Genomic DNA, 27404 nt, shown 5'->3' on the forward strand with positions numbered 1-27404 from the left:
GGTTCCGTCATCAGCACAGCCCGACTGATGCTCATGACGGAACCGTTCCGCCATCAGCATCGAAAGGGTTAAAGGGCATGCACTAGTATCTATTTGTACTTGAACTCGAATCTTACATTTTTTTGTGATGTGTGTTCTGTAGTTTCAGTAAGGGCCTAGTTATTTCTTTGCATTTAATTTTGTATATTTTGTAAGGAAAAAAGGTTGCACAGTTCAGTACAATTCTCCATGTTTAAATTTGCACTATTCTTTTATTTTATTATTGGGCTAAGTCTGCCCACGGCCCATACCGCCATTTCAAACATTCTTCAAGTTGCTAACGAAAACGTATACCCAGAAGGTAAATTTTCTTCACTGTGAAATATGAGAAATGAGTAGAGAACACTTAGCCAAGGATGCCCTTGCACAGTTTCGTTTCTGTGGATTTTCTACTTTCCCAAGGGTACAAACTGATAGAGACTGTGTGAACACTCCCTGGACATTGCATCCTTGTTTTGACTTGATCTGGAACAGCTCCTCTTTCAAATCTTCTACACTCAAGCATTGAAATAGAAGGCACACACCATGGCAATTCAAAGTCATTCAGATCTCTTTGTATGCCTCTGCTTCTAGCTCCAGATTGAGAAAACATTACTTCAGCAATGTTGTCCTGCTCACCTAATTCAAAGTGTTAGTCACATTGAAAGCCTTTCAACAGATGTTGCTATAGTCTTTGACTTTAGGACTCTAAAATTAACTTTTATTTTAGAAATTAAATCTAATTTTTTGATTACTCACAAAGTCCAGTGTGAAGGCATTTAACTTTGCTCAGGGGCAACATCTCTGATGCACACTCTCAGCAAAGAGTTTTTGCATTCAGAAAACAAAACAACAATGTTGATATGCAAGGACGTTTCTCTCTGTGCTTCAGAGGTATTGTGTGTGCCATGCCTTACATGGCAGTTCCAGGTATGGAAATCTAGTAAGGGTTGTTCTGTTTTAAATAGAGCAAGACGACTGCCACTAAAACCAGATGGTCTTGTGGAAGAGCCATCACATCAAAGGTTTCCAATGTTGGAACTAGCTGTGACTCTACCATTGGAAATCCTGAGGTTCTCTTACTTCAAAATGGGGTGCTGCCTCTAAATGGAGTTGGGAACTGTGAGTTTGAACAGGCAGGAACACTACTAATTTATGTTGGTGCTCCCACTCCGCTAGACTCCAAGTGACAGATAGCTTGTGAGCTAATTGAACTCTCTATTGAGTGGCCTCAGGTGTAGAATTGATCTATTGTCATCTTTTGTTTTGATAGCTCTGTACCTGTGTTTAGAGCCACTGGCATCTTACATTCAGGTTTTTATCCCTTAACCTCAAGACAAACAAACTGGCATTCTAAAATGGGATTGTAACATAAAAACGTTTGAAATGCTTAGCTACACGGCTTGGCAGTGCTTGGGGTGGTGTTCAAGAGACACAACCATCTTCCACCTTGCTTCATCCAGGTGCGCTGCAGAATCTTCTATTGGTCCAAGTTTAGGCCAAGTTTTAGTGCACTGGGGCCCATTTATGTAGCACAGCATAGATCTTAGCATCAACTCCTTAGATAATATATGTGGGTTTACTATATAAATATCAGTCAAGGTAGTACTTCGTGGCCGGGCAATATGGCCAATGAGACGTGCCTCTAAAGAGTTCCGTGGACACTTGTCTTAATCCTGCATAATCCTTCCCCGAAACTGCTGTAATTGTCAATTTAAGAGTGGAGACTGCCACAACATACTCACTCAGAGGGGCTGAGGGTGACACCATGCAGGAAATAGCACCGGAACAGTGTATTCCCATTACTGGCCTACAGACATGCAGTCCCGCAAGCTGGGACTCTGTCTCAGGAGTGACATTCTCCTCCTGAATTGTTAAGGCCCTGGTGGTGGAGAGCTGGAAACCATGGTTGGCAATTCTGCTGACAGAACATGCGAACTCTGACTGCTGCGCTGGACTGCACCTGTGAGGTGGCTAATAAGGAGGGGGTGATGGTGTGGGGGTTCCCTGCATGTGCTCGTGGCCTGTGCCCAGTGGGGCTACCAATCTGCTGGGTGTCGGTAGTGGTGCGGAACTCCCAGAATGAATTTGGCCCCCTGCTGGAATGAGTTTGTGGGCTCCAAGAGGGGTGGCCCCAAAAGACATGGTGAACTGTCACAGCTCATTTTGAGCCTGGCCTGTGTGCCTCTGTGCTATGTCCCTTGCCTCAGTTGCTGGTGGAGTGCCTCCCACATTGGAACCTTATCTTTCTGGTGTTGATTGGGTAAAAACGAGACTCCTACGTCAGCTGGACAACACTATCATGCAATATACCATTACTCAGATGTCATCCCTGGAGTCTTCAAGGAGGGACGAATCACCCCTTGTAGAGGAGCATCATGCTCGGGCAGAGGTGTCCACACAGGCGGAGCTCATGACCGCCATTCAAGACTCCCGGTCAGCGCCAGAGGTAACATTTGAGAATGTCTACATCAATGTAAATCTGCTTCATGCTTACCTCTGGAATGTGACAGAAAAGGTTCATGTGACTGAGATGTCGATCACGGAACTCCGGACAGAGGTTACGGCTCTGCAGCAGTGCATGGCAAAATTGGAAACCATGCCAGGTCCCTGGAGGACAGAGCTGAGGATGCAGAGGGGCACTCCCAGTACGACAACCACTGGTACAGGGCTTTCCCAAAAGAGTAGAGAGCTCATCTGCTGAACGATTGATGGAGAACTGCACACAGCAGATGCTTCACCCCAAGGGCCTATCCCCCTTGATCTCTTTGGAACTCACCCATAGGATGCCCCCTACTCAGACGCCACCGGGGGCCAAGCCTAGATCCATTGTTTACTTTAAAAAAATGTTTTTATTGAAAGTAAGGCATTGACAATCCAGAAAACATACATATATAAGCAGTAGTGGCAGGACTTTGGTACGTGACAGGCAGCAAACGTGCACTCACATGTTCTATCAATAAATAAATCACAAATCTCCATTCGTCAGAGTCAGTGCGCCAATGCATTCTCTTGTTTGCGGGGGCTCACATATTCCACCTCTGTAATTGTTCCATTTCTCCCAGATCTGCATCCACTTTGTGGGGCACCCTCTTGATTCATATATAGCCTTCTCTGTTACCATGCACCAGTCCATATCCTTACACCAATCTACTAGTTGTGGTGGGTCCTGCGCCTTCCATTTTCGTGCTATATTTCTTTTAGCAACCATCAGTCCTAGAGTCACCCATATTTGTTCCTTTGAAGTCAAGTCCATCGGGCCCCAGACATTCAATAGACCTAGGTTGATGTTGAGGTCAATCTTTAGCCTCAATACTTCCTCCATGCTGCCTGCAACTGGCGACCAATTCCTTTGGATAGTCATGCACTCCTAGAGCATGCGGATAAAAGTGCCTTCCTGCCCACAGTTCCTGGGGCACCCTCCCTTGGTACAGTAGCCCATTCTCACTAGCAATGGACAGGCTAGATAGGACCTATGCAGGAGCTTCAACTGTACTAATTTGAGCCTTGAGGAAATGGCCACTTCTTTAGGAAAAGCCAAGGCCGCGAGCCACTCTTTGTCATCTAACCCCGCTGTGTCATAGTCCCATTTTGCGTGGAGCTGGAGTAGTGGGTCCGCCGTGTTATTGATTGGTTTCTTATAGATAAGCAATATGGCCCTTTCTGGCAGATCACCATCTAAGACCCTATCTACAAGCAGGGAGGATTCAGGTGGTGACCCCCCTGGATAGCACGGCTAGTAAAGCATGTTTGATCTGCATGTATCTAAAATACTCGGTGCTTGCCAACTCGTCATCTTCTTGCAGTTGTGTGAAGGGGGCCACTGCACCCGCCTTTCACAAGTCTCCCACTCTTGAGATACCTATGAGGTCCCAGCTGTCAAATCCCTTTGTGTGAATCAACTTACGTTGTGCCAAAGTCGTGTGTCCTGCGTGATCCTGTCCCCCAACCCAGGCTTCTTGTGGCCGCCCTCCACACCTTCACTGCGTGGTTCGTGGGCCCTGTCAATGTTGGCTTGACCAAGTGCGAATATAATGCCCCTTCGAAACTACCCCACGGCGGTAGCCACCTGTCCATTTGGAATGTGTTCTATATGTACATTGATTTATCGCCGCGAGCTGAGACACCCAATATTATTTTTTAATGTCAGTGAGGCCAATCTCCCCTATCACACCACCCTAGTGTTAGCTTTTGAGTCGGGATACGTGGTGGTTTGCCATCCCATAATAGGTCTCGAAGAATACTGTTGATTTCCTTAAAATATGCTGACTCAACCTGTTTCGGGACATTCTGTAATGCATACAAAAATCTTAGGAGGGACATCATTTTGAACAGGGCTGCATGCCCCAGTAGGGACAGAGGAGTGATCATAAATGTCGGATGTCGCTCCAGAGCCGTTGCAAGGGAGGCTGGAGGTTTCGCTCACAAAAACTGGACGGGTCTGTAGAGAACCAAATCCTCAAGTATTTGAAGTAGCCTTTCGCTTCTGTGATCTGAAATCCCCAGGGAAGCAAAGGCATCTCTCCACTGAGGACGTACAGTACTGACTTAGTCCCTTTATTTTGTACTGGCAAACCTGTCGAACACAAGGAAAATGTGTAATATCCTGTTCTAGGAGGCTTCTGGTGATGCTAAGGAAAGTAAAATATCGTCAGCGTATAATAAAATGCTGTCCTCCCAGCCTTGTACCCACTTGAGTGCTCTAATAACGGGGTCTCTCCGAATCCACATCGCCAGAGGTTCAAGGGTCAAGGCGAACGGCAGTGGAGACAGGGGGCAACCCTGTTTGATGCCTCTGCTAAGTGTAAAGGTGCAGGACTTCCTGTTGTTGACTACGATTTGGGCCAGCGGCTCTTGATACAGAAGCCAATCTCAGCAACAGACCCATTTCACTTCTGCACTAGAGATCTCCTTGGTGACGGTTTGAACCCGCCCGTCGCCCGTCGCTCCTGCGGTATGGGGAAGAGACCGATCCGTCCTCCCCTCGTTTCCCCTCATCCACCAACGCCACTACTGGCCCTCCCCTTTATTTAAACCCGTTCTGGCCGGGTTGGAATATCACCGGTCCTACCTTCCTGTTTTGTTTTATATCACTCATCCCTGAAGAGTCACTTGTGACTGCCCCATTGACAAAACACGTGTCGTCTGTTTTTTTCCTTTGATGTTCTCCTTCTGAAGAAGGTTTATAATACATATCCATACGAAACATCCACTGGTGTCGACCCTGTCTTCATTCCTGCTTGAACTTAAGAATGTTATTGATAGACAAATTTAAATACTAACCTAAAGTGTGCACAGGACTTGTTCTATAATTTACAGGGTGGGCCCTCGCCACTCTTATCAGGGGTTGTTTTCGGTTTCCCCTGAACAAGTAGCACCGTGTTAATCGTGTTTATATTCCCTACTTCACCACTACCAGTTAAGAGCGCCAATCTTCTTGTATACTAAAAACCCTACGTAGAACCCTCATGATCCGGGTGAACTAATTTTGTGATGACCCTCAGCAACCTAGTGGCCAGGACCTTCGCCAATATCTTGGCTTCTCCATTGAGCAGCGATATCAATCTATAGGAGGAGAACCTGTTTTTCGGTTTACCCTCCTTCTGGATAACCACAAACGTTGCCAGTCTCTGGTCTTTGTGGAAGTTGTCCCGCTGTCTTACTCTCCTGGAACATTTTTGTTAGATGCGAAGCAGTCTTACTCAAGGTTAGTTTATACAATTCAAAGGGCAAGCCGTTGGGGTCCAATGCCTTACCTCCGCGCAAGTTGTGTATGGCCTTTTCTACCTCTACGCTAGTTATCTCCTGGTCACTGGAACAACTGCAGGGCCTATTTAGATGAGATTTCTATGGTTTGGCTCAAGGAATATATGCAAAAGTTTCTAGCCGAGCCATTTTCTAAAGAGGAAATTATCAGCACCATATACGCCTTAAATGGCACCACAGCACCCGGCCTGGATGGCTTTACTGGCATTTTTTACAAGCATTATAAAGATATACTAGCACCTTACCTCCTTGAGGTATACAATAAAGCCCTGGAGAACAAATTATTGCCACCAACTTTGCCCGAAGCAGAAATTGTATTATTGCTTGAATCGGTAAAAGATCCATTGTGATGCGGTTCTTATAGGCCGCTATCACTGTTAAACTTTGACTATCAGATCTTTGCCAAAATGATCGTGTTGAGGCTCGCGTTACTCTTGGATTGCATCATATCGCCAGTACAGTCCGGTTTTGTTCCTCACAGGTCCACTGCGCTGAATTTACGTAAGCTGTTTGCCATAATACAGAGGATAACAACTGAGCTTCAAGCTGCGGCGGTCCTGTTGGACTCCGAGTCCTGTTGTTCTTTGAAAAGGCTTTTGATTAGCTGGAATGGCCTTTCATCTGGGCCGTAATGAGGAAACTAGGCATCCGCAAGGGTTTCATAGACCTCAGGGCGTTGCTGTATGCCTGTCCCTCCGTCAGGCTCCAAATGAATGGCACCTTATCCTCTGTCTTTCCCCTTACTCGTGGCACCAAGCAAGGTTGCCCGCTCTCTCCGCTGCTTTTTATTCTGACATTAGACCTCCTGGTTCGCCACTTTCAGGAGAAGCATCTCAATAGAGGTATCCAATTTAATACAGGCCCCCTCCTCTTGTCACTATATGTCGATGACATTGTGTTATACATCCGCTGCCCTCAAGCTAATCTTGATCCACTGATCCGGGAGGTCCTTCGTTTCGGTGGGTTTTCGGGGTTGAATGTCAACTGGAATAAGTCAGTTCTGTTTCCCTTGACAACAGGCACCGTTGAGTAGGAATGCGAATTCCCGTTGACATGGTGTTGTGTTGCCATGTCTTGGCAGTTCTGTCAGACGTGAGTCCCATGCTCTCCACACCACTGGAGTCAAGCTATCCTGGCTGAAGACGGCTGATAGCCAGAAACTGGTCCTAGGATGCTTGATTCCGGTCCAGGAAAGACATGGCTTGGCAGTTCGGGCTGGACTGTTCCCATGAGGCACAGGGTCAAGGCTGATTTGCATATGGCCATGTCTGAACTGGGGTGGTGTGGAGTGCAAAAAAACAATGGATTTAGGCCCAGATCGCTGTACTGGGGTGAATGTATGACATTGTTCTGCATTCTGTCCATCAATTGTTGTTTTTGCATTTAAACTTAAACCATAATACCCACTAACTATTGACTGCTCTCGTGGAATGTCTAGGGGTTCAATGATTACATGAAACAATACATTGTCCTGTCATTCTTAAAGCGTAACAAGGTTGCTGTGGCATGCTTTCAAGAGTCTCATCTCACTGAAGCAGTCTCTCTTAAATTGGTGAAAAGTTAAGTGGTCAACTCCACTCAGCTACATTTTCCTCAAATGCCAGGGGGGTGACTTTGTGGAGAGCTCCATGGGTACCCTTCTGCCTTAGGTACATGCAAGCAGATGTGGAAGACCGGTATATCCTGCTCCTTGATACACTAGATGTGCGACAAGTCTATCCTCAATAACTATGCCCCCCAACACAGATGACAAGTAATTTTACAACACCACACAGGAACTTTTTTGCACGTGGTCTAACTCCAAGGTGTATATCGGATCGTAGATAGATGTACTCCTGATGGTATACGGACCATTTCAACTGGGCTTTTTCTGCCTAGAGTGCTACAGAGGATTATGAAGTAGCTTGAAGCAGATCTCTTCTTTGAGGAGCTAGGTGTAAGACCCCGGACAGCAATGGCTTTCCTGTTGGGTTTTATCAGAGCTTATTGCCCCATGTATTTGAGAAACCCTTGTCTCATGAAGTGAGAGAAGCCAGGATTCTTGACCCTGTTATGCAAAAGGGCATGACATGTATGCTCCACAAACCAGGAGGGACTTAGACAGATCCCTCATCCTATTGACCACTGACCATGGTCAATACAAATGTCAAGATTCTTTGCAAAATCCTGGCCAACTTCTTGCATGGAATGGTGGGCTCACTGGGTTGTGGAAATCAGTGTGGGTTTATACTGGGTGGAGTACGGAAATGAACATTTGGAGGTGTGATCGGGCCTAAAGGAAGGTGTAAGAGACTGCGTCTGTTTAAAATAAACTTTACTGTTCAAAAATTCTGTCTCCTGCGTTTAGTTGGGTTTTAACAGAAAGGTTGTCCCAAAAGAAATAAGCTGCCGGGATGTTAAACACCCTGAGGGGAAATAATGTCATTCGCAAAGTGGGCTCCTCCGCTTCTTGTCCGGCTTCCGTCAGTAGACAGGTATGGAGGCTTGACTCCAAAAGAAAAGAACAACAAAAAAAAATGTCAATATGGTGTTCTCGTCCTTCACGATGGGGAAGGGTGTGAGGGAACACACTCGGGTGCTCTGTGCTCTTTTATCAGCGGGAGACGGTGAGGAGTGAAAGTCAGGGGGAAAGACTTTATTTATACTATTTACAGGGTGTCGGCAAGGCGGATGTGCATTTACTCTTCTGGCTTCTCCCGCCTCCCGACCCAGACACTGAGCCCCTCACGTACCTGAGTCAGCCACGCTCCTCTTGGGGCGTGGCTCGACGGAGCGCGTCCTCGGTGGCCTCCTGGATTCTTCGGTCGGTCTACTCTCTCTCTCTCCTTCTTCCGGGCTGGATGCTCCCTCCGGTAGCGTAGATTCTCCTCCGCTGTCTTCAGACTTCTCTTCTTCGCTCTCCCTCGTCTCTTCCTCATCTCTGGAGTCGGTGAGTGCCCATACCTTGTGGTCGTCCTCCCTTATTGGTCTCCAGGCTACGACGTCATCCCGTGGGTAGGGACTTCCTGCTGATACGTCGTCTTAGTTAAAGGGGCCACTATCGCTTGGTCCGGGAGTCGGTCCAGTCAGGTATGCAGACAAAATATCGATTTTTAAATATCGACATACAATAATGTTGATGTTTAAATATCGAAGGGACATAATATAGAAGGTAAGTTATATCGATAGATTTAATATCGATATTAGTAATATCGATGTTTTAAATATCGATGTTAGTAATATCGATGTTAATAATTTCGATGTTACTAATATCGATTTTTATATTATTTTTATGTATATTATGTATTTATTATGTTTTTAATTCATATTTATGTAATTTAATTACATTTCGTATTTTAGTACTGGAGTGGGTTGTGGGTTTATAGGGGAATAGGGTGGGAAGTAATTTAATTATACTAAATTAATTATTAATTAATTTTAATTAATTGTAATTAAGTTGAATTAATTGGTAATTCATTTTTATTTATTGATTTATTGATAATTATGTTCTGTAGTGGGTTGTGGGTTTATAGGGGAATAGGGTGGGAAGTAATTTAATTATACTAAATTAATTATTAGGAATTATAAATTATTTTGAATTAATTGGTAATTAATTTTAATTAATTGGTAATTAATTTGTATTAATTGATTAATTGAATATTATGTTCTTTAGTGGGTTGTGTGTTTATAGGGGAATAGGGTGGGAAGTAATTTAATTATACTAAATTAATTATTCATTATTAGGAATTATAAATTAATTTTAATTATTTGGTAATTAATTTTAATTAATTAGTAATTAATGTTTATTAATTGATTAATTGATAATTATGTTCTGTAATGGGTTGTGGGTTTATAGGGGAATAGGGTGGGAAGTCATTTTATTATACTATAATTATTAATTATTAGGAATTATAAATACATTTTAATTAATTGGTAATTAATTTTAATTAATTGGTAATTTATTTGTATTAATTGATTACTTGATAATTATGTTCTGTAGCGGGTTGTGGGTTTATAGGAGAATAGGGTGGGAAGTAATTTAAATGTAATTAAGTAATAATGTTTTGTTAATTATATTTTTTTTAATTAATTATTAATTGGTTATTAATTATTATTAAGTGGTATTTATTATTAATTTTTTTAGTTACTTATTTATTGCTAATCATGTTTTTAATAATTATGTATTGGTATTTGTAAATGGTTTATATTTATTTAATAGTTACGTTTTTTATTATTTTAAAAGATAAATTTATTTATAAGTATTTTATTTTTACCCCTCCACTATCCAGCACTTTCCTTACTGTTGCACTCTCTGGAGTTGTAATAGGAATTTTAACCCTACGCTATCCAACACTTTCCCTACTGTTGCATTCTCTGGAGTTGGAATAGTAATTTTACCCGTACGCTATCCAACACTTTCCCTACTGTTGCACTCTCTGGAGTGGGAATAGTAATTTTTACCCCTACGCTATCCAACATTTTCCCTACTGTTGCACTCTCTGGAGTTGGAATAGTAATTTTACCCGTACGCTATCCAACACTTTCCCTACTGTTGCACTCTCTGGAGTTGGAATAGTAATTTTTACCCCTACGCTATCCAACACTTTCCCTACTGTTGCACTCTCTGGAGTGGGAATAGTAATTTTTATCCCTACGCTATCCAACACTTTCCCTACTCTTGCACTCTCTGGAGTTGGAATAGTAATTTTTACCCCTACACTATCCAACACTTTCCCTACTGTTGCACTCTCTGGAGTGGGAATAGTAATTGTTACCCCTACGTTATCCAACACTTTTCCTACTGTACACTCTCTGGAGTTGGAATAGTAATTTTTACACCTACGCTATCCAACACTTTCCCTACTGTTGCACTCTCTGGTACTATGTATTATATCTATATTATTATTTGTTTATTATTAAATTATTTATTAATTTAAAATAAAATATATTTTTAACTATGTTTATTACATTTATAAGTATTATTTTGTTTATATTACATTTATTTTTTTTATTTTAAAAAACGATATTGTTTTTTAAAACGATATTTTGGACATCAATATTTTATTTTTGATATTTTTGTACTTACCTTGTTAGAGATAGGATGTCGATATTTTTGTTGCGATATTTTTGTAGGTAGATATTTTTGTAATCGATATTTTGTCATAGATCCATCCAGTCATCCTGTTGAGGGGAAAGCACAGTCCCGGCCAAAGTCATTGAGAAAGCCGTCAATAGCCAACTCGCCGCCTTCCTCGAATCCAACAACTCCCTCGACCCTTCACAGTCCGGCTTTCGAGCGAAACACAGCACTGAAACCGCCCTCATCGCAGCAACAGACGACATCCGAACACTACTGGACAACGGAGAAACAGTGGCCCTCATTCTACTCGACCTCTCCGCCGCATTCGACACTGTTTGTCACAGCACACTCATACAACGCCTCAGCAACATTGGCATAAAAGGAAAAGCATTGGACTGGATCATCTCGTTCCTAGCTGAGAGAACTTAGAGAGTCCGACTTCCCCCGTTCAAATCAGAGGCCACCGAAGTCATCTGCGGTGTACCACAAGGATCATCACTCAGTCCCACCCTCTTCAACGTTTACATGAGTCCACTCGCTTCCATCGCGCGTCAGCACAACCTCAACATCATCTCCTACGCAGACGACACCCAGCTGATCCTCTCCCTCACCAAAGACCCCAACACCGCCAAAACCAATCTTCACGAAGGCATGAAAGAAGTAGCCGTATGGATGAAAGACAGCCGCCTTAAACTTAACTCAGACAAAACGGAAGTGCTCATCCTAGGATCAACCCCCTCTGCCTGGGACGACTCATGGAGGCCTTCGGATCTGGGCTCAGCACCCATACCCACGGACCACGCACGTAACCTTGGCTTCATCCTAGACTCTTCACTCTCGATGACCAATCAAGTCAAAGCCGTCTCATCCTCCTGCTTCAACGTACTTCGTATGCTCAAAAAAATCTTCCACTGGATCCCCGCCGAGACAAGAAAGACTGTCACCCACGCACTGGTTACGAGTCGACTAGACTACGGAAACACCCTCTACGCCGGAATTACAGCCAAATTACAGAAAAAACTCCAACGCATCCAAAACGCATCAGCGAGACTCATTTTGGACATCCCTCGCCAAGATCACATTACCGGCCACCTGAAAGACCTCCACTGGCTTCCCGTCCACCAGAGAATAACATTCCGTCTCCTCACCCACGCACAAAAGGCCCTCTACAAACTAGGTCCCGAATGCCTCAACACTCGACTATCCTTCTACACACCCACCCGCCAACTGAGATCCTCCAATCAAGGCCTTGCCGCAGTTCCGCGTATCCAAAGATCCACCATGGGAGGTAGATCCTTCTCCTACTTGGCGGCCAAGACCTGGAACTCACTCCCCACTCACCTCCGCCTTACACAGAACCACATCGCCTTCAGAAAAGAACTTAAAACCTGGCTATTCGATAAATAATGAACCCCCCTCCCCAAGCGCCTTGAGACCCTCTGGGTGAGTAGTGCGCTATATAAATTCTTGAACTTGAACTTGACATGACTTTATACGGTTCCCCAACCAAAGAACTGGACAGCGACCTCTCAGGCTTTTTTACTGCAACAAAATCACAACCATATGCTTAAACTTCAACCCACAGCTGGACCCCCATCAAACTTGCAATAAGTCTTCCAACATCGGACAAAGGCAACACCCTGACCTAACAGAACATCATCACCAAAGAGGAAACAACAGAACAGATCAAAACCGTCCACTTCATGGCACTGTGAGGCCCTTGCCCCAACCATGTTTTCAAAAAAGTTTCAGCCTCCATCTGCAAAGCATTCACTCCAGTTTCCAACACCTCTGTAAACACATCCCCCTTCCTGTATGCCTGGAATCATGCAGCTGCCAATGCCCTCAAGCCCTCAGCTGACACCTACTAAGCTTGTGAACTACTGTCCGATCTCCCTTCTACCATACCCAATCAAGATCTCAGAAGAAGCCATCAATAGAAGCCTCTCTGACCACCTAGCCAACGCCATATCCTTGACACCACGCAGCCAGGATTCATACCAAACCACAGTACAGAGACAGCCGTTATTGCAGCAATGGCGATAAATAAATGATCTTCGATTGAGGAGAAACCACTCAACTCTCTGCAGCCTTTTGCACAGTCTTGCATCCCAATTTTACCAAATTACTTCACAAGGAGTGTATCCCAGGACCCGCCCACCAATTAAACTGCACCTTTCTCACAACATGCCCCCAAACTCTGGGGAAATCATTTGCAGAGTCTAGCAGGGTTCTTCGCTCAGCCCGACCCTCTTCAACATCTACATGACCCAACTGGGGTCACATACACTGACAACATGCAACTGATAATGTTCCTCTAGGGGAACCAACCCAGCCCTAAGAACAGTTTTTAAATAACCAAAGTGGCCACCTGTATGAAGTATAACTGCCTTAAGCTAAACACGGACGAAACTGAAGAGGGGGTTTTCTAAAAAGATGCCTCACCATGGGACTCTGCCTGGTGGCCTTCAGACTTCAGATTTACCACTCAGCACACAAGTAAGGAACCTGGAATTATTATCAACAGCAAGCGGGACATGTCCGCCTAGGTCAACGTAGTCGTCATGCCCTGCTTCCACACCTTCAGGAGCTGAAAAAGATTTGGGAACTTCACTAGCTCCTGATACATAAGTGGTGGTACAATCTTCTCACTCACACATACAAAGCACTACACAATACAGACCCTGCCTATCTGAACAATGACTTGCAGTATCACCAAACCTCCAAGCTCCGCCAGAGTCTTGCTAGCACACATCTCACGCATATGTTAAAGTAGATCAGAAGGTTGCGCACTCTCATACATACCCCCTAAAGCATGAAATAACCTTGCACACCAGATGAGAGCCTCCTCATCCCCTCTTGAATTCTGCAAGAAACTGAAGACTTGGCTCTTTGACTAAATCCCTTCGAGGCTATCCTCACTCACCTGCTAAGCGCCTGAATACCTTCACGGATAGTGCGTATAAAAATATACATAATATAACATCTTCCTGTAATAGGGACAGAATCTCCCATCTTTGTTGAGGGAGTGTACTCATGTAAAATAGTGCATCTCTCTTACTTAAGCATTCTATAAAATCATGTCCTACCTCATCGAGCCATGCCAAGCTGATTACGGCCAAATCACTTTCCCTTACCAGGTCACTTCTTTCTAACAACGCAAGCATATTCTCCCTGGAGTAATGTGAATATGTAGCATCTCCTGGCAACCCTGTGGCTTACAGATGAGGTGCGCATTCTTACTTCTGAGCAAGTTAGTAATATGCTGCAGTGCTAGCTACACAACTGTAGAATGCAATGGGTGGTTTATAGTGGGTAGTGCAGAAAGAGAGGGAGTGCAGGAATATAGCACTGTTGGCGAAGGTTTACAGGAGAGAGGGAATGGGTTCAGGTTTTAACCTCACGGAGAGAGGGTTGGGGGAGTGAAGGGAATGGTAGAGTTGCAGATGGGAGAGTGGGTCGAGAGGAAAGCAGCAAGAGTGGGAACTGTCCCGGGATTGGGTGGCATCAGGGTGACTGCCCTGTTGTAAGGTGTTGCTTGACCAGGTCGAGTTGTAGCCCCTTGCAGGACTGTAGAAGGGATGGAACCTGTTGAATGTGGTCTCTGATGGAGTTCAACAATCTTGGGGCATAGCTGCGGAGTCGTTGGCTTCTGATCTTCCTGAAATTTCTAATGTTCGAGGCATGTGGGCTGCTGAATTCATATCTGTGCATAGATCGCCGCCTAGTGTTGGGTCCGGATGATTGCACATTGTTGTCCTGGAAGAGTCTTCGAAGTATCACGAGATAGGTGGCTCCTCCCCTGGACTACAGTGCGCATGGGTATCCTCTCCATCCTCAGATAGTTTTTTTCCGCCATTGGATTCGGATGTACTTTCTTTACTCAAGTTCGGAAACTTTTCTAAAGGCCAAAAGGCCTTCGGGGTCGTCGGTATTGTTATTTCGATCGGTGCCGAGTACTTTGTTCCACTTCTTTTCAAGCAGGACGTCGAAGAGAGCCGCGTGGCCTTTTCGACACCAGAGGCCCGATCGTCGATGGAACGGAGCCCGTTCAAACGATGCCCCCTTTGCAACTCTAAGTACCCACACATCGATTTACACCCGGTGTGCAACAAGTGCCTATCTCCGGAGCACAATGAGGCCAACTGTCTAGCTTGTGATCAATTCAGGTCGAAGAAGACGCTCAGACTTCGACGCGCAGCAAGGCAGACGATGACGAAGCCAGCGCCCGACCCGGTGAATATCTTCGATGAAGAAGACAAGGAGGTCGTCGACACTGAGGATCCAGAACAGCAGTCGGATCCCGGTTCGGAGCATGACTCCAACTATTATGAAAACGACGAAGAAAACGTCGAGGATGAAAACGTCGTCGAGGTAAGGGACGACGCATCACCCATCGGAGCCGTCGATGATGACTCGAGCGATGAACCAGGCCCACCAGTGAGTAAGGGGCCCAGAACGGACACTGAAAGACTTCCAAGGGCTCAGGTCATGGCATCACCAGAAGTCCTTAGCCAAGATCATGACGAACATTCTATAGCCCCGCGTATCTGCCCGGCTAAGAAAATATCACATGAGTCATCGGTCGAACATTACCAGTCACTAGGTAAATCGAAACCGAAAGCCATGGAGTCGAAAACGAAACCGAAACTGCTGGAGACAGACAGTCTTCGGATCGAAGAGTTCGAAACCATCGGATTCCACAGGGAAGAAAAGTGTCGACGACCCTGCGGGGTCACAAACAAAGGGTGTCGAACCGAAGATCAATACGCTAAAGTCCATGACTAAAGTCAAGCACGCTGAACCGACAAGGTCGGCGTCGACGGACAGCGACACAAATAAGGGACTCGAGTCTCGGAAGGTTCTCGATCCGAAGCAACAAGTCGACAGGCCACAGTTCGTCAAAGGCCTCGAGCCGAAGTCCAAGAGCGGCTCGAAGGAGCACGTTGAGTCGAGGCAGAAGAGCGCGACTCCTAAGCAACAGGCGCCTAAGTCGACGCAAAGCCAAAAACATATTGGCGAAAAGACAAAGTCGGTCGGACCAATAACGATGCCGGACCCAAAGAAGGTCAGTCTGTCTGCAAAGACTATGCCACCGATAAAATTCGGACTGCCCCCCGACTGCACGGCCTAAGGCATTCGATCCGAAAACGGGTATCGAACCATCCAAGAAGGTGTCGATAGGGAAAAGGAGTCATTCTCTAGAAGAGGACGTGGTGTACCAAGAGCCCTCCTATGATGACCAGTCGAAGCTACATATCGACTCCGACTCTGGCAGACTTACTATTTATCAGAGGAAGATCAGGTCAGACAATCCTCTTGAAAACTATAAAATTCCACTCAAAAAGAAAAGGGATTCTTCCACATCACCTGTCCTTTTTGAGACTGTAAGATACCATGGCCAGGACACTTCTGCATACTCACCCACACGCTCTAATGAGGATATGGAGTATGACTACAATGAAGAATTTAATTACCCTGCAGACACGGATCAGGATGACCAGACTCAGGCCTGGACAGACCCTGTTGACCAGGGGGAGTCACAAACTATTCCTGACACTCCTTCTTATCCTGTCAAGACTTCACCAACAGAGGATACAGCTGCGTTTAACGCATTAATAGAAAGGGCAGCACACAATCATGATGTGGAAATGCATGCTGACCCAATTGAAGAGGACTTCCTATTCGACACTTTCTCCACTTCAGAGAAATCAGTCAAAACATTGCCAATGTTGAAAGGTGTCCTTAAACACGCAGGAGACATTTTCAAGGAAACCACAAGAGCAAGGGTTGTTAACCCCAGAATCGAAAGAAAATACAGACCGGCACCTGTGGACCCCACATATATTAAGGGACAGCTGCCATTGGACTCTTTGGTAGTGTCAAATGCTCGGAAGCGTGCCAACTCACAAACCACTGGTGATGCTCCTCCTCCAGACAAGGAGTCTAAGATATTAGAAGCTTCTGGAAAAAGGGTGGCTGCTCAAGCAGCTAATATATGGAGGATTTCTAATACGCAAGCCCTATTAGCCAGATACAATAGGGCTCATTATGACACACTGGAGCAACTGCTACAACATTTGCCAGATGCCTACAAGGAGGGAGCAGAAACACTAATACAAGAGGGAAAACTCATATCTAACGCATCCATTAAATGTGCGCTAGATGCAGCAGACACCGCAGCCAGGGCCATCAATACAAGTGTCATGCTCAGGAGACATACGTGGTTACGCATCTCTGGATTCAAACCGGAGATTCAAACCACATTAATAAATCAACCCGGGAACCCTGATTATTTATTTGGTCCTGATGTGGACACAATATTAGAAAAGATTAAAAAAGACACAGAGACAGCCAAGTCTATGGGTGCTTTGCAGTCACAACAATTCATAGGAGGCTCCTTTCGTCGCTCCGGTAACAGAGGAGCTACACGAGGCCAGGCATCTCAGCAGACTCCATACAATAAAGGGAGCACGCAGACCACCTATAGTAAAAATAATAGAGGTGGATACTGTGGCAACAGCAGCAAAGGCAGAGGACGAGGGAATAACAACACCAGATCCTCCGCCAATACTAAACAGTGACGTCTTGTCACTGCCCCCAGACCATGTAACACCGGTCGGGGGACGATTACAGCAGTTCCTGCCAGTCTGGGAAAGCATTACCACAGACAGGTGGGTGAGACAACTTATCCAGTACGGCTATTGTCTAGAGCTAACCTCCACTCCACCCAACATACCCCCAAGACACCGTCCTATGTCCGCAGAGCACAAACACTTATTGCAGCAAGAGGTCATCAGCATGCTGTAAAAAGGGGCCATAGAACTCGTACCTATAGAACAACTGGGTACAGGGGTTTACTCGCTGTACTTCTTAATTCCCAAAAAGGACGGGTCTCTCAGGCCAATACTGGACCTCAGGCCCCTAAACCAATACATCTTGTCAGAACATTTTCACATGCTCACATTACAGCAGGTTCTACCATTACTCAGTCAGGGAGATTTCCTCGCAACACTAGACCTCAAAGACGCATATTTCCACATACCTATACATCCGGCACACAGGAAATATCTCAGGTTTACCATACAGAATCAGCACTACCAGTTCAAGGTCCTGCCTTTTGGGGTGACAACAGCCCCCAGTGTGTTTACCAAGTGTATAGCGACAGTAGCTGCGCACCTACGGAGACAGCATATTTACGTCTATCCATATCTGGACGACTGGCTTATCCAAGCAAAGTCGGCCCAGCAATGTGCCAGCCACATGTCCCGCACTATTCACCTCCTACACAGCCTCGGATTCTCATTAAACTACCCAAAGTCTCATCTTCAACCCGCCCACGTACAACAGTACTTGGGGGCGACAATAGACACTCTGGCAGCAAAAGCACAGCCAAACTCAGCAAGAATCAACAGCATTCAATTACTGATTCAGAAATTCAGACCTCAACACTCGCTCCCAGCACGGGTGTTTATGCAGTTGATAGGCATGATGGCCTCCTGCATCTTCTTAGTCCCTCACACGAGACTACACATGCGTCCGCTTCAGGAGTGCTTAGCACGGCAGTGGAACCAGGCTCAAGGACAATTAAAAGACCTTGGGGCATATTATCAAGGGGTTTATCTCCGCTTTTTTGGCTTTAAAAGCCAAGAAAGCGGAGATAAAATGATCTCCCTATTACCTAGCTGTCGCTAACACCAGTTAGTGACAGCTAGTAGGAGATAGCGACCATCTTGGGCCCCACTTTGCATGTCAGTGATATTTATCACTAATGATATGCAAAGTGGGCGTGCCAAGATGTTAGCGACTGGAAACAGTCACTAACATCGCTATCTCCTATTACCAACTTATGGAGATATTCGCGCTAAGCGCGAATATCTCCAAAAGCTAACACCTGCCCTGAGCAGTTCTTAGCCATGTTATCCAATGGGAGGTGGATAACATGGCTAAGAACATTAGCTCGGTAATGCATGAATATCACTGACTTTTCAGCGATATTCATGCATTGCGGGCGATTTTTATCGCATTTGCGATAAACTTTGGTAATACCAAGGTTTATCTGCGATAAAAATCGCCGCAGCTCAGCAGTAAATTTTTGTCTCTAACCAAGCAATAGCGATAATTATCGCTATTGCTTGGTAATATGCCCCCTAGTGTTGGTGACCGGTCGCGCATACAACTCTCTGCATTGGTGGAACCCACATAACCTTTACAGGGGACAACCGTTCCAAGAGCCTGTCCCACAAATAGTGCTTACAACGGACGCATCTCTCCTGGGATGGGGAGTGCATGTCCTCCATTACACAGTGCAGGGACTATGGACGACACAGCAAAAGAAGATGCACATCAACCTGCTGGAACTGATGGCAATCTTTATGGCAATGAAGGCGTTCAAGGTACATTTGTGCAACAAAGTCGTGTTGATCCGGACGGAAAAAATAACTGCCATGTACTACATACAGAAGCAGGGAGGGACACACTCTCCACAGTTGTCACATCTAGCGCAAAGCATGTGGAAGTGGGCCATTCAGAGAAACATATTCCTCATGGCGGAACATCTCCCAGGCAAGGACAACCAGATGGCGGATCTGCTCAGCAGACACAGCCACCAGATGCACGAGTGGGAGATGCATCCCTCAGTGCTACAACCGTACTTCCAGCAGTGGGGTCACCCAGAGATAGACCTGTTCGCCACAAGGGAAAACGCAAAATGCCAAAGCTTCGCTGCCAGGTTTCCACATCCGCAGTCTCAGGGCAATGCGATATTGATGAACTGGTCAGGCAGGTTTGCGTACGCTTTTCCCCCAGCCCCGCTCATACCACTAGTGGCACGCAAACTGCGACAACACTCAATGACACTCATCCTAGTTGCTCCAACGTGGGCGAGGCAACCGTGGTACACCACGTTCCTAGAACTTTCCGTGGTGCCTCATCAAAGGCTGCGACTAACACCCAGTCTTTTAACACAGAGCCATGGAGGCATTCAGCACCCAGATCCGCAACAGTTGAACCTTGCGATCTGGCTCCTGAGGTCATAGAGTTTGGTTACCTAAACTTGCCTACTGACTGTATGATTATTATCAAGGTGGCAAGAAGACCTACAACCAGAGCATGCTATGCGGCAAAGTGGAAACGATTTGTCATTTATTGTACCAATAATGACATAAATCCACTAGATGCATCAACTCAAAACATCATATGTTATCTGTTACATTTACACAGATGCAATCTAGCCTACAGTTCCATACGTATACATTTAGCTGCGGTGGCAGCTTATCTTCAAAACAGGCAGCACCTTTCACTCTTCAGAGTGCCTGCTATTAAAGCTTTCATGGAGGGACTCAAACGAGTGATTCCTCCAAGACACCCACCTTCACCTGTCTGGAACCTGAACGTGGTTCTAACCAGACTGATGGGACCACCTTTTGAACCTCTACACTCGTGTGAAATACAATTCCTAACGTGGAAAGTGGCTTTCTTAGTGGCGATTACATCACTTAGAAGAGTTAGTGAGCTGCAAGCCCTAACTATTCAGGGACCATTCATCCAAATTCACGCAAATAGGGTAGTGCTACGTACAAACCCTAAATTTATGCCAAGGGTGGTATCCCAGTTTCACATCAATCAAACAATAGAACTGCCAGTGTTCTTCCCAAATCCAGATTCAGTGGCAGAAAGAGCTGTACATACACTAGACGTTAAGAGAGCTCTCCTGTACTATATAGATAGGACAAAACCTTTCAGGAAAACTAAGCAACTGTTTGTTGCCTTTTCACCACAGCACAAAGGCAACCCCATTTCCAAATCAGGTATAGCCAGATGGATTGTTAAGTGCATACAAATTTGTTATCAGAAAGCTAAACGCACATTAACAGTTCCCCCAAGAGCGTATTCAACACGCAAGTTAGGGGCATCCATGGCTTTCCTAGGAAACATTCCTCTAGAAGAAATATGTAGAGCAGCCACATGGACAACCATACATACATTTACTAAACACTACTGTGTAGATGTACATTCAAAACAGCAAGCTGCTGTAGGACAGGCTGTTCTCAAAACTCTTTTTCAGACTGCTGCAGCTGGCACGGGTAGCCACCGCTAAGGGAGAGACTGCTATACATTCTATGCACAGATATGAATTCAGCAGCCCACATGCCTCGAACGGAATATGCTACTTACCAGTATGCATCTGTTCTTGGCATGTAGGGCTGCTGACATTCATATCGCCCGCCCTCCTCCCCGGTGCCTGTCGCAGCTGTAGCACTCAGATCTAATCTCTAGCATGGACGTCACTTACTGTATTATACTCCATCTCTGCCACAATGGCGAAAAACAATGTGAGGATGGAGAGGATGCCCATGCGCACTGTAGTCCAGGGGAGGAGCCACCTATCTTGTGATACTTCGAAGACTCTTCCAGGACAACAATGTGCAATCATCCGGACCCAACACTAGGCGGCGATCTATGCACAGATATGAATGTCAGCAGCCGTACATGCCAAGAACAGATGCATACTGGTAAGTAGCATATTCCTATTCAGTTATGCAAGTGATGCATACTGCACGAGAGGTATTATGCTCGGTCAGCAGATTTTGTGGAGGGCATGAGTTCCTTGCCTTGGGAATGGTGCAGAAAATCTCGAAGGTGATGGGGTTGGGCAGGGAGAGCCATTGGTGTTCTTTGGAAGTCAGTTATCTCGTTAAGTTTGCTGACACTTTTGATGGGATGTGTTTTTTGTAATCGTCAAGAAAGGAATACAGCTACTTCAGTCTGAAATCACTTGCTCCCAAAAATGTTATGTGGTATTGTAATACTGGAGTACACGCATCAGCCTCAAACGAAATGCTATAATACACAACTATCTGTGGTGACATTTTTGTCGGGTCTCTTGTAGCTGGGGCCAGCGTTGCTATTATAAAGACCCCCGGGATAAAAGTAAGATTCAAAGAATGACAGACCATGAGAAACCATTGCGTTATTAGGCAAGTTCTTGATGCTACAATGACCCAGTCTTGCAACTCACACAAAATAATCTTTTATCCCGTGCAGATTATCAAATGGTTTTTCTGAATACTTGTTTCCCACAAAATCCTTTGGAATTCGCAAATTGCTTTGTGTTTTCAAAATGAAGCAGAGAATAATTTTGACAATATACACAACGATCAACCTGATTTTCAAGCACTCGGGCGCTTCAGAAAAAATGGGCTCATAATGTTTGCACTGTTCTCAAGAGGTAGCTCACTGTTCTCTAGATCATAGGCATTGTAGGGTTCCACGTCTGAGTTTTGCAACTTATGCAACTACTACATCTTGAATGCATCGCATGAAGCATCTTCACTTTTTTTTGTGCCCTATTGGGGAGTGTTATAGCTAGTGTTTCATGGAAGGGTCGTGGTTGTGTTAAGGTTGGATTAGAGACCCTGTGAGTGAATAGAAAAACTATTCTAAAGTAATACGCAGTGGCTGCTGGTAGGGGGTAGGTGGGTTAGGGATTACACATCCTCCACAGGAATCAGGAACAAGAGCCACCCAAGCTTCCAGACTCCCTTAAGCAAATCATAAAGCTGCAATACAGTGTTGTGATTGGTCTGAGTGCCGTGGTTCGGCACTCAGACAGAGACCGGAAGCCTGGGTATAATCTCCACCCCAGGCCGTAATTTAGTCTGGGTGGAGAACATGCAAAGTGCACATGACAGTTTGGCCGGCCTTAGACGCCCGGCAAGTCAAGCGCACTCTAGGTGCAGCAGTGACCACTCCTCCCTCACGGTCACGGGTGCCCAGTCCTGCACCGCCCTAATCTTGCAGCAGCTGCAATACTAAACATAAAATTATACTCATTTTCCGTTATTATCATTTTATTTTTTCCTTTGTACGGCTTTAAAGCAGTGGGGCAATGCTCCTCCGCCGTAGTGGAGGAGCTGCCGCTGGTAATACACAAGTGTTACAAGTACTCCGATAGTAATATGAAAGTTTTCCTTCTACTCCAGAAGGGGTAACCTGTTTTGACACTAAAACATTTATGTATTCAAATAAAACTAGTGCTAGTTTGTTCTTCAAAAGAAACGTTTTTATAAGCCATTCTTCCAACAGTGGCATTAGAAACAATTGCAATAATCACAAAGAAAGAAGAGTCTTAACACAAGGCAAACACCCTTTTACCAAAGGGCCATTCACAGGGTTCAGAAATTAATTTACTTTAGAGATATTCCTAAAGGAGAGGCACAGAAAGCCACAACCCTAGCACTGTCTCCACGACAAGGCTGAAAAAACACTATGTGGTAAGGGTTTTTCTAATATACACCTGATTACCCTTAATAGAATAAGTTAGTAAGGGTCCACTTAAATACAGTGTAGAGGGGCAAGACCTGGGGTAGGACCGTAAAGAAAGGCCTTAAAGGCTCATAAAACACATTATCTGTGGTGCTAGTTAGCAGTGAGTGAAGAAAGAAGAGGGTGGATGAAGAGCACCAAGCAACTTTTAATCAGTCACATTGACGTAGTTGCAGCACATAGACTGCAGTGGATCATGCTGCAGGTTTACACAACCATGTAAACACTTGTATGAGTATGAACACTACACTCAATGTGTGCAGAGATAAATAGTTCATAACTATTACAGAACGTTTCGTCATTTGTTGCCTTGCTGCATCTTTTATGGATTATCATGAAAAATACTGTTAAAATAAAAATGGCGTATAGTTTTCAGAGGACAATGAATACATAATGAACCTGTGTTGCATATGAAGGTTGTATGCATGTTGAGCCTTTGTTGAAACTAATGAATATTCAGCAAGAATGTCCCCAAAACTTTAATAGTTTTTTTGCTCTTCTTTCCAGGGTTATACACTGCACATCATCAGCACCATTTCAGAATGGTCTCTTGCATTCTCCTTTAACAGTTATTTCTTGACCTACATCCAGGATTTTCAGGTAGTCATATTTTTACTACTCGGTCGATCGGAATTATTTGCTGGTAGTCTGTAGTTGGGATAAAATTGCATTTGCATGTTGTATAATAAATAAATGTTCGCTTCAGTTTTATGGAATGAATACTTACACAACTGATGCAGAAAGACTTTGGTTTATATCGGGCACATGCATCAAGCGATTTTGGAATCGCAAACGGTGCGAATCGCAAAATTCGGCCGTTTGCGATTCCAAAATCACTTTTTGGGATGCATCATTCATTTTTCATTAATCGCAATTTAAGAAATCGCAATGTTTTGCGATTTCTCAAATTGCGATTGCATTTAAGAAATCGCAAATTTTGAAATTTCTTAAATGCTATGCATGATATTTTTTTTTGCGAATTAGCAATTTTGATGGGGAAAATTACCATGAAGTACACCTTCATGGTAATTTGCGAAAAGTTTCAAAAATGCAAATAAATGCATTTTTGAAACTTACATTTTACACACACACATGCCCTTGGGACATGTGTGTGAGTAAAATGTACTTACGTGACATTTCAGGGGTGCAGGGGGGGGGGTCTTTTGGACCCCCCCTGCACCCTTGAAATTGCATTCTCATTTTGCGATTCCTTAATTGCGAATTCGCAAAATGAGAATGCCTTCCCATTGATTCCTATGGGCCTCTAGGCCCATAGGAATCAATGTAATGCGATTCCTTATTTGCGATTCGCAATTAAGGAATCGCAAATAAGGAAAATTAAGAAATCGCAAAAACTTTTGCGATTTCTTGATGCATAGGAATTTGCGATTCCTAAATTGCGATTCCTTAATTTTCGCAATTTAGGAATCGCAAATTCCAACAATGATGCATGTGGCTGTATAAGTGTTAAAGTGCAACCTACTATACATTTAAGGGTATTACAAACCACCAAGGAGTTTTATCTTGTAGAGAAATAAAATTGTAGTGAAGAATTTTACATTTTTAAATATTCGTTATGCTATGACATTGCTGTAAGTCTCTTTTAATTTCTTGGTTTCTTATGCCTGTATATGAATTTTTTTAATAATTTCCTATATGTGGAATAAAAGTGGAATCTGTTGTGTGAACATAAGCACACAAATATGTAGCTTTATTTTTGTTACATGGGCATATTATCAGCACTTTAATGTAAGCCAGTTTCAAAAGCAACTATAGTTCAATGATAAATTTGAGCAGGTTTGACAAATCAGAATCAAGGTTTAGTGTCTGAATAGCACCTTATGAATTTACTATGCAAGGTGATCGACCACGGCAAGATGGCTCCGAGCCCGATCTGGAGCCAGCCATCCTGCTACAGCGGTAATACCTCCGCTGCAGGCTCTGAGTGCAGCAGAGTGCCTTTAGAGCTCAAGGAGGCACATCGCGCTGGGGCCATGGTACACACCTGGCAGGCCAGGGTCGCGTGGTGTGCTAGAACGGGCCAAGTGACGGGACCAGAGGGAGCCAGGCTGGATTGCTGTGGAGGCGCGGGGCCTTGAGGACATCCCTCCCTGCCCATCTGTGACCTTGCCCCCACTCCCTGATGATGCGGAGGCCGGTATTGAGGGCCTGAATGGCTGGGAGGGAGTTGGAGGCAGCCTACAGCGTTTGAGCCCAGGTCCTCACTGCAGGAAGTTAGACCGGCAGGTGAAGCACCCGGGGGTCTTGATGAGGCCCGACGGCGGAGCTGACCTGCCTGTCCCTGTGCAGCTTGAAATAATGTGATCCTGCCGCCAAGCCGAACCGCTAACGGCTGGCGGTTAAGTTGAGCAGCAGACCCTCTGGTCTACAGATGGCAATGAGTGAGGCTACTAGGGGACACCCTTGATGGTGGCAGCTGGCACAGTGGGGCCTACTGGTGATCTGATTCAGCCCAAAGCACTGGAATACACCTTTACACCTTGGTTCATCCTTGGCACCATTGTGTGATGTGGCTGGCAGTGGTGGAAGTGCCACTGATGGGCTGTTCTGGGCTGCTACTGGAGCGAGGATTGAGGTGTGGGGGGTGCTGGACCTCATTTCCACCCCCCTTCACTGATATTAATGCTAATAATAGTGGTCTGGACCCCCCATAGCCTCTCTTGGCTAGCGGATTCTATCTAGAGGCCTCTGTGATCACACTGCTACACCGAGTTGAGAATTATCACTGAGGGTGGATTGACTGCTCTTTTGCCTGCTGCCATCAACCCGGGCGATCTGCTTGGACTGAGGTGTCTGTTATGAAATATGGGGCGGTGAGGGGGGCCTAGACCACATTTGTTGGGTCACCAAGGAGCGAACTTCCTGATGAGCAGAGGAACGGGACAGGGAACCCATTTCAGGTAGCAAATTTGACCAAATCCTGGCAGACATTGTGGAAACGCGTCAGGACCCGCGCAATCACATAGACGCAGTGGCAATTGACCTAAACATACTGCAAGATGACCAGAAGCAGCTGGCTGGCCGAGTCACACAGGCGGAAGGCAGCCTTTGAGAACTGCAACCCATTGTGAGAGATCTGGAGGGCCAAGTTCGCACATTGATGACTAGGGTGTGGGAACTGAAGAACAGGGCGAATTATTCCGTGGGCCGCTCCCGCTGTAACAGCCTTCTGGTTGTGAGATTCCCAGAGAAAGCGGAAGGCCCAGATCTAGTTTCCTACTTTGAGCAATGGCTTGCTTAGGTGGTGTCTCTGTTGGTTCTCTCTCCTCAATATCAGGTAGAGTGAGTACATATGGGGCCAGGGAGGTTGCCGTGGATTACACTCCAGACTGGTGGTGCTTCTCATTCTGAACTCACAAAGAGACTATACTGTGAGTGGTCCAGGGTGCAGGTCCTCTACAGTTCGGGAATGCCCTCATCTTCAAATTTCCAGACTATACCTTGATGACAGCATAGATGAGTATCCTTCTTGGGTGTTAAGAAACGTCTGAGGGCAGTTGGCCTCAAGTACTTGTTATACCCCGCAAAGCTCAAAGTGATTGCCAGCCAAACCAATTATTTTTTCACTGAACCAATGGATTCATAGGACTGGTTAGAACAGAGGCGCTATGAGTAATCCCCCCCAGCCATGCCGACCCAGCAGGCTGGAATGGAGAAGAAGCAACGTACTGGGAGATGGCGAGATCGTGGGAAAGCAAGGTCTTGTACAGAGGAGGCACACTTATTGTAGCAAATGCAAGACCAACATCAAAAAACATAATCGATGCGACTCTCCTGGCGATGAAGCACCGTTCTCCCCCTTCGCTCAGGCTCACTGATGACGTGCAGTCAGATACTAGATCACTTGTCTCACCCAGTAGCACCGCATCACTTGTCCTACCGAACGTCACCCCACAGACAGCGGATTTATTGATCTGACTCGCTCATTCTCATTTTGTTGGTAGCTATGCTGTTAATGGGTAATTGGATCACCGTGGCGAATTCCCACCTTCTTGTAAAAATGCTGGAGAGAATTATACCTATTGCAAAATGTTAGTACTATATTGGATCAGACTGCACTGTTAGTGGAGTTGGCTTGGTGACCAATTACTTCTCTATATATTTTTCTTCCTTAGGTACTTCTTCCGCTTGTATTAAAGGAGTTAGCATGCTGACATCGACCGCTGGTCGCCTTCCCCACTCCTTTAGGAGGTCCTATCCACTTCCTCTGTAC

At 45.2% G+C, this 27404-nt stretch overlaps 1 protein-coding gene across 1 annotated transcript in view; it reads left to right on the top strand.

Annotated features, from left to right (window-relative positions):
• Positions 1 to 27404, top strand: part of DRAM2 (DNA damage regulated autophagy modulator 2) — a 253651-nt gene that overhangs the window by 219558 nt on the left and 6689 nt on the right. Inside the window, exon 6 of the mRNA XM_086923092.1 lies at positions 23678 to 23770. Coding sequence (XP_086779218.1) covers positions 23678 to 23770 — 93 coding nt within the window. The remainder of the gene's footprint in view (positions 1 to 23677; positions 23771 to 27404) is intronic.

The sequence above is a fragment of the Lissotriton vulgaris genome, chromosome 5 (assembly GCF_964263255.1).
Source record: "Lissotriton vulgaris chromosome 5, aLisVul1.2, whole genome shotgun sequence".
NCBI classification, from domain to species: domain Eukaryota; kingdom Metazoa; phylum Chordata; class Amphibia; order Caudata; family Salamandridae; genus Lissotriton; species Lissotriton vulgaris.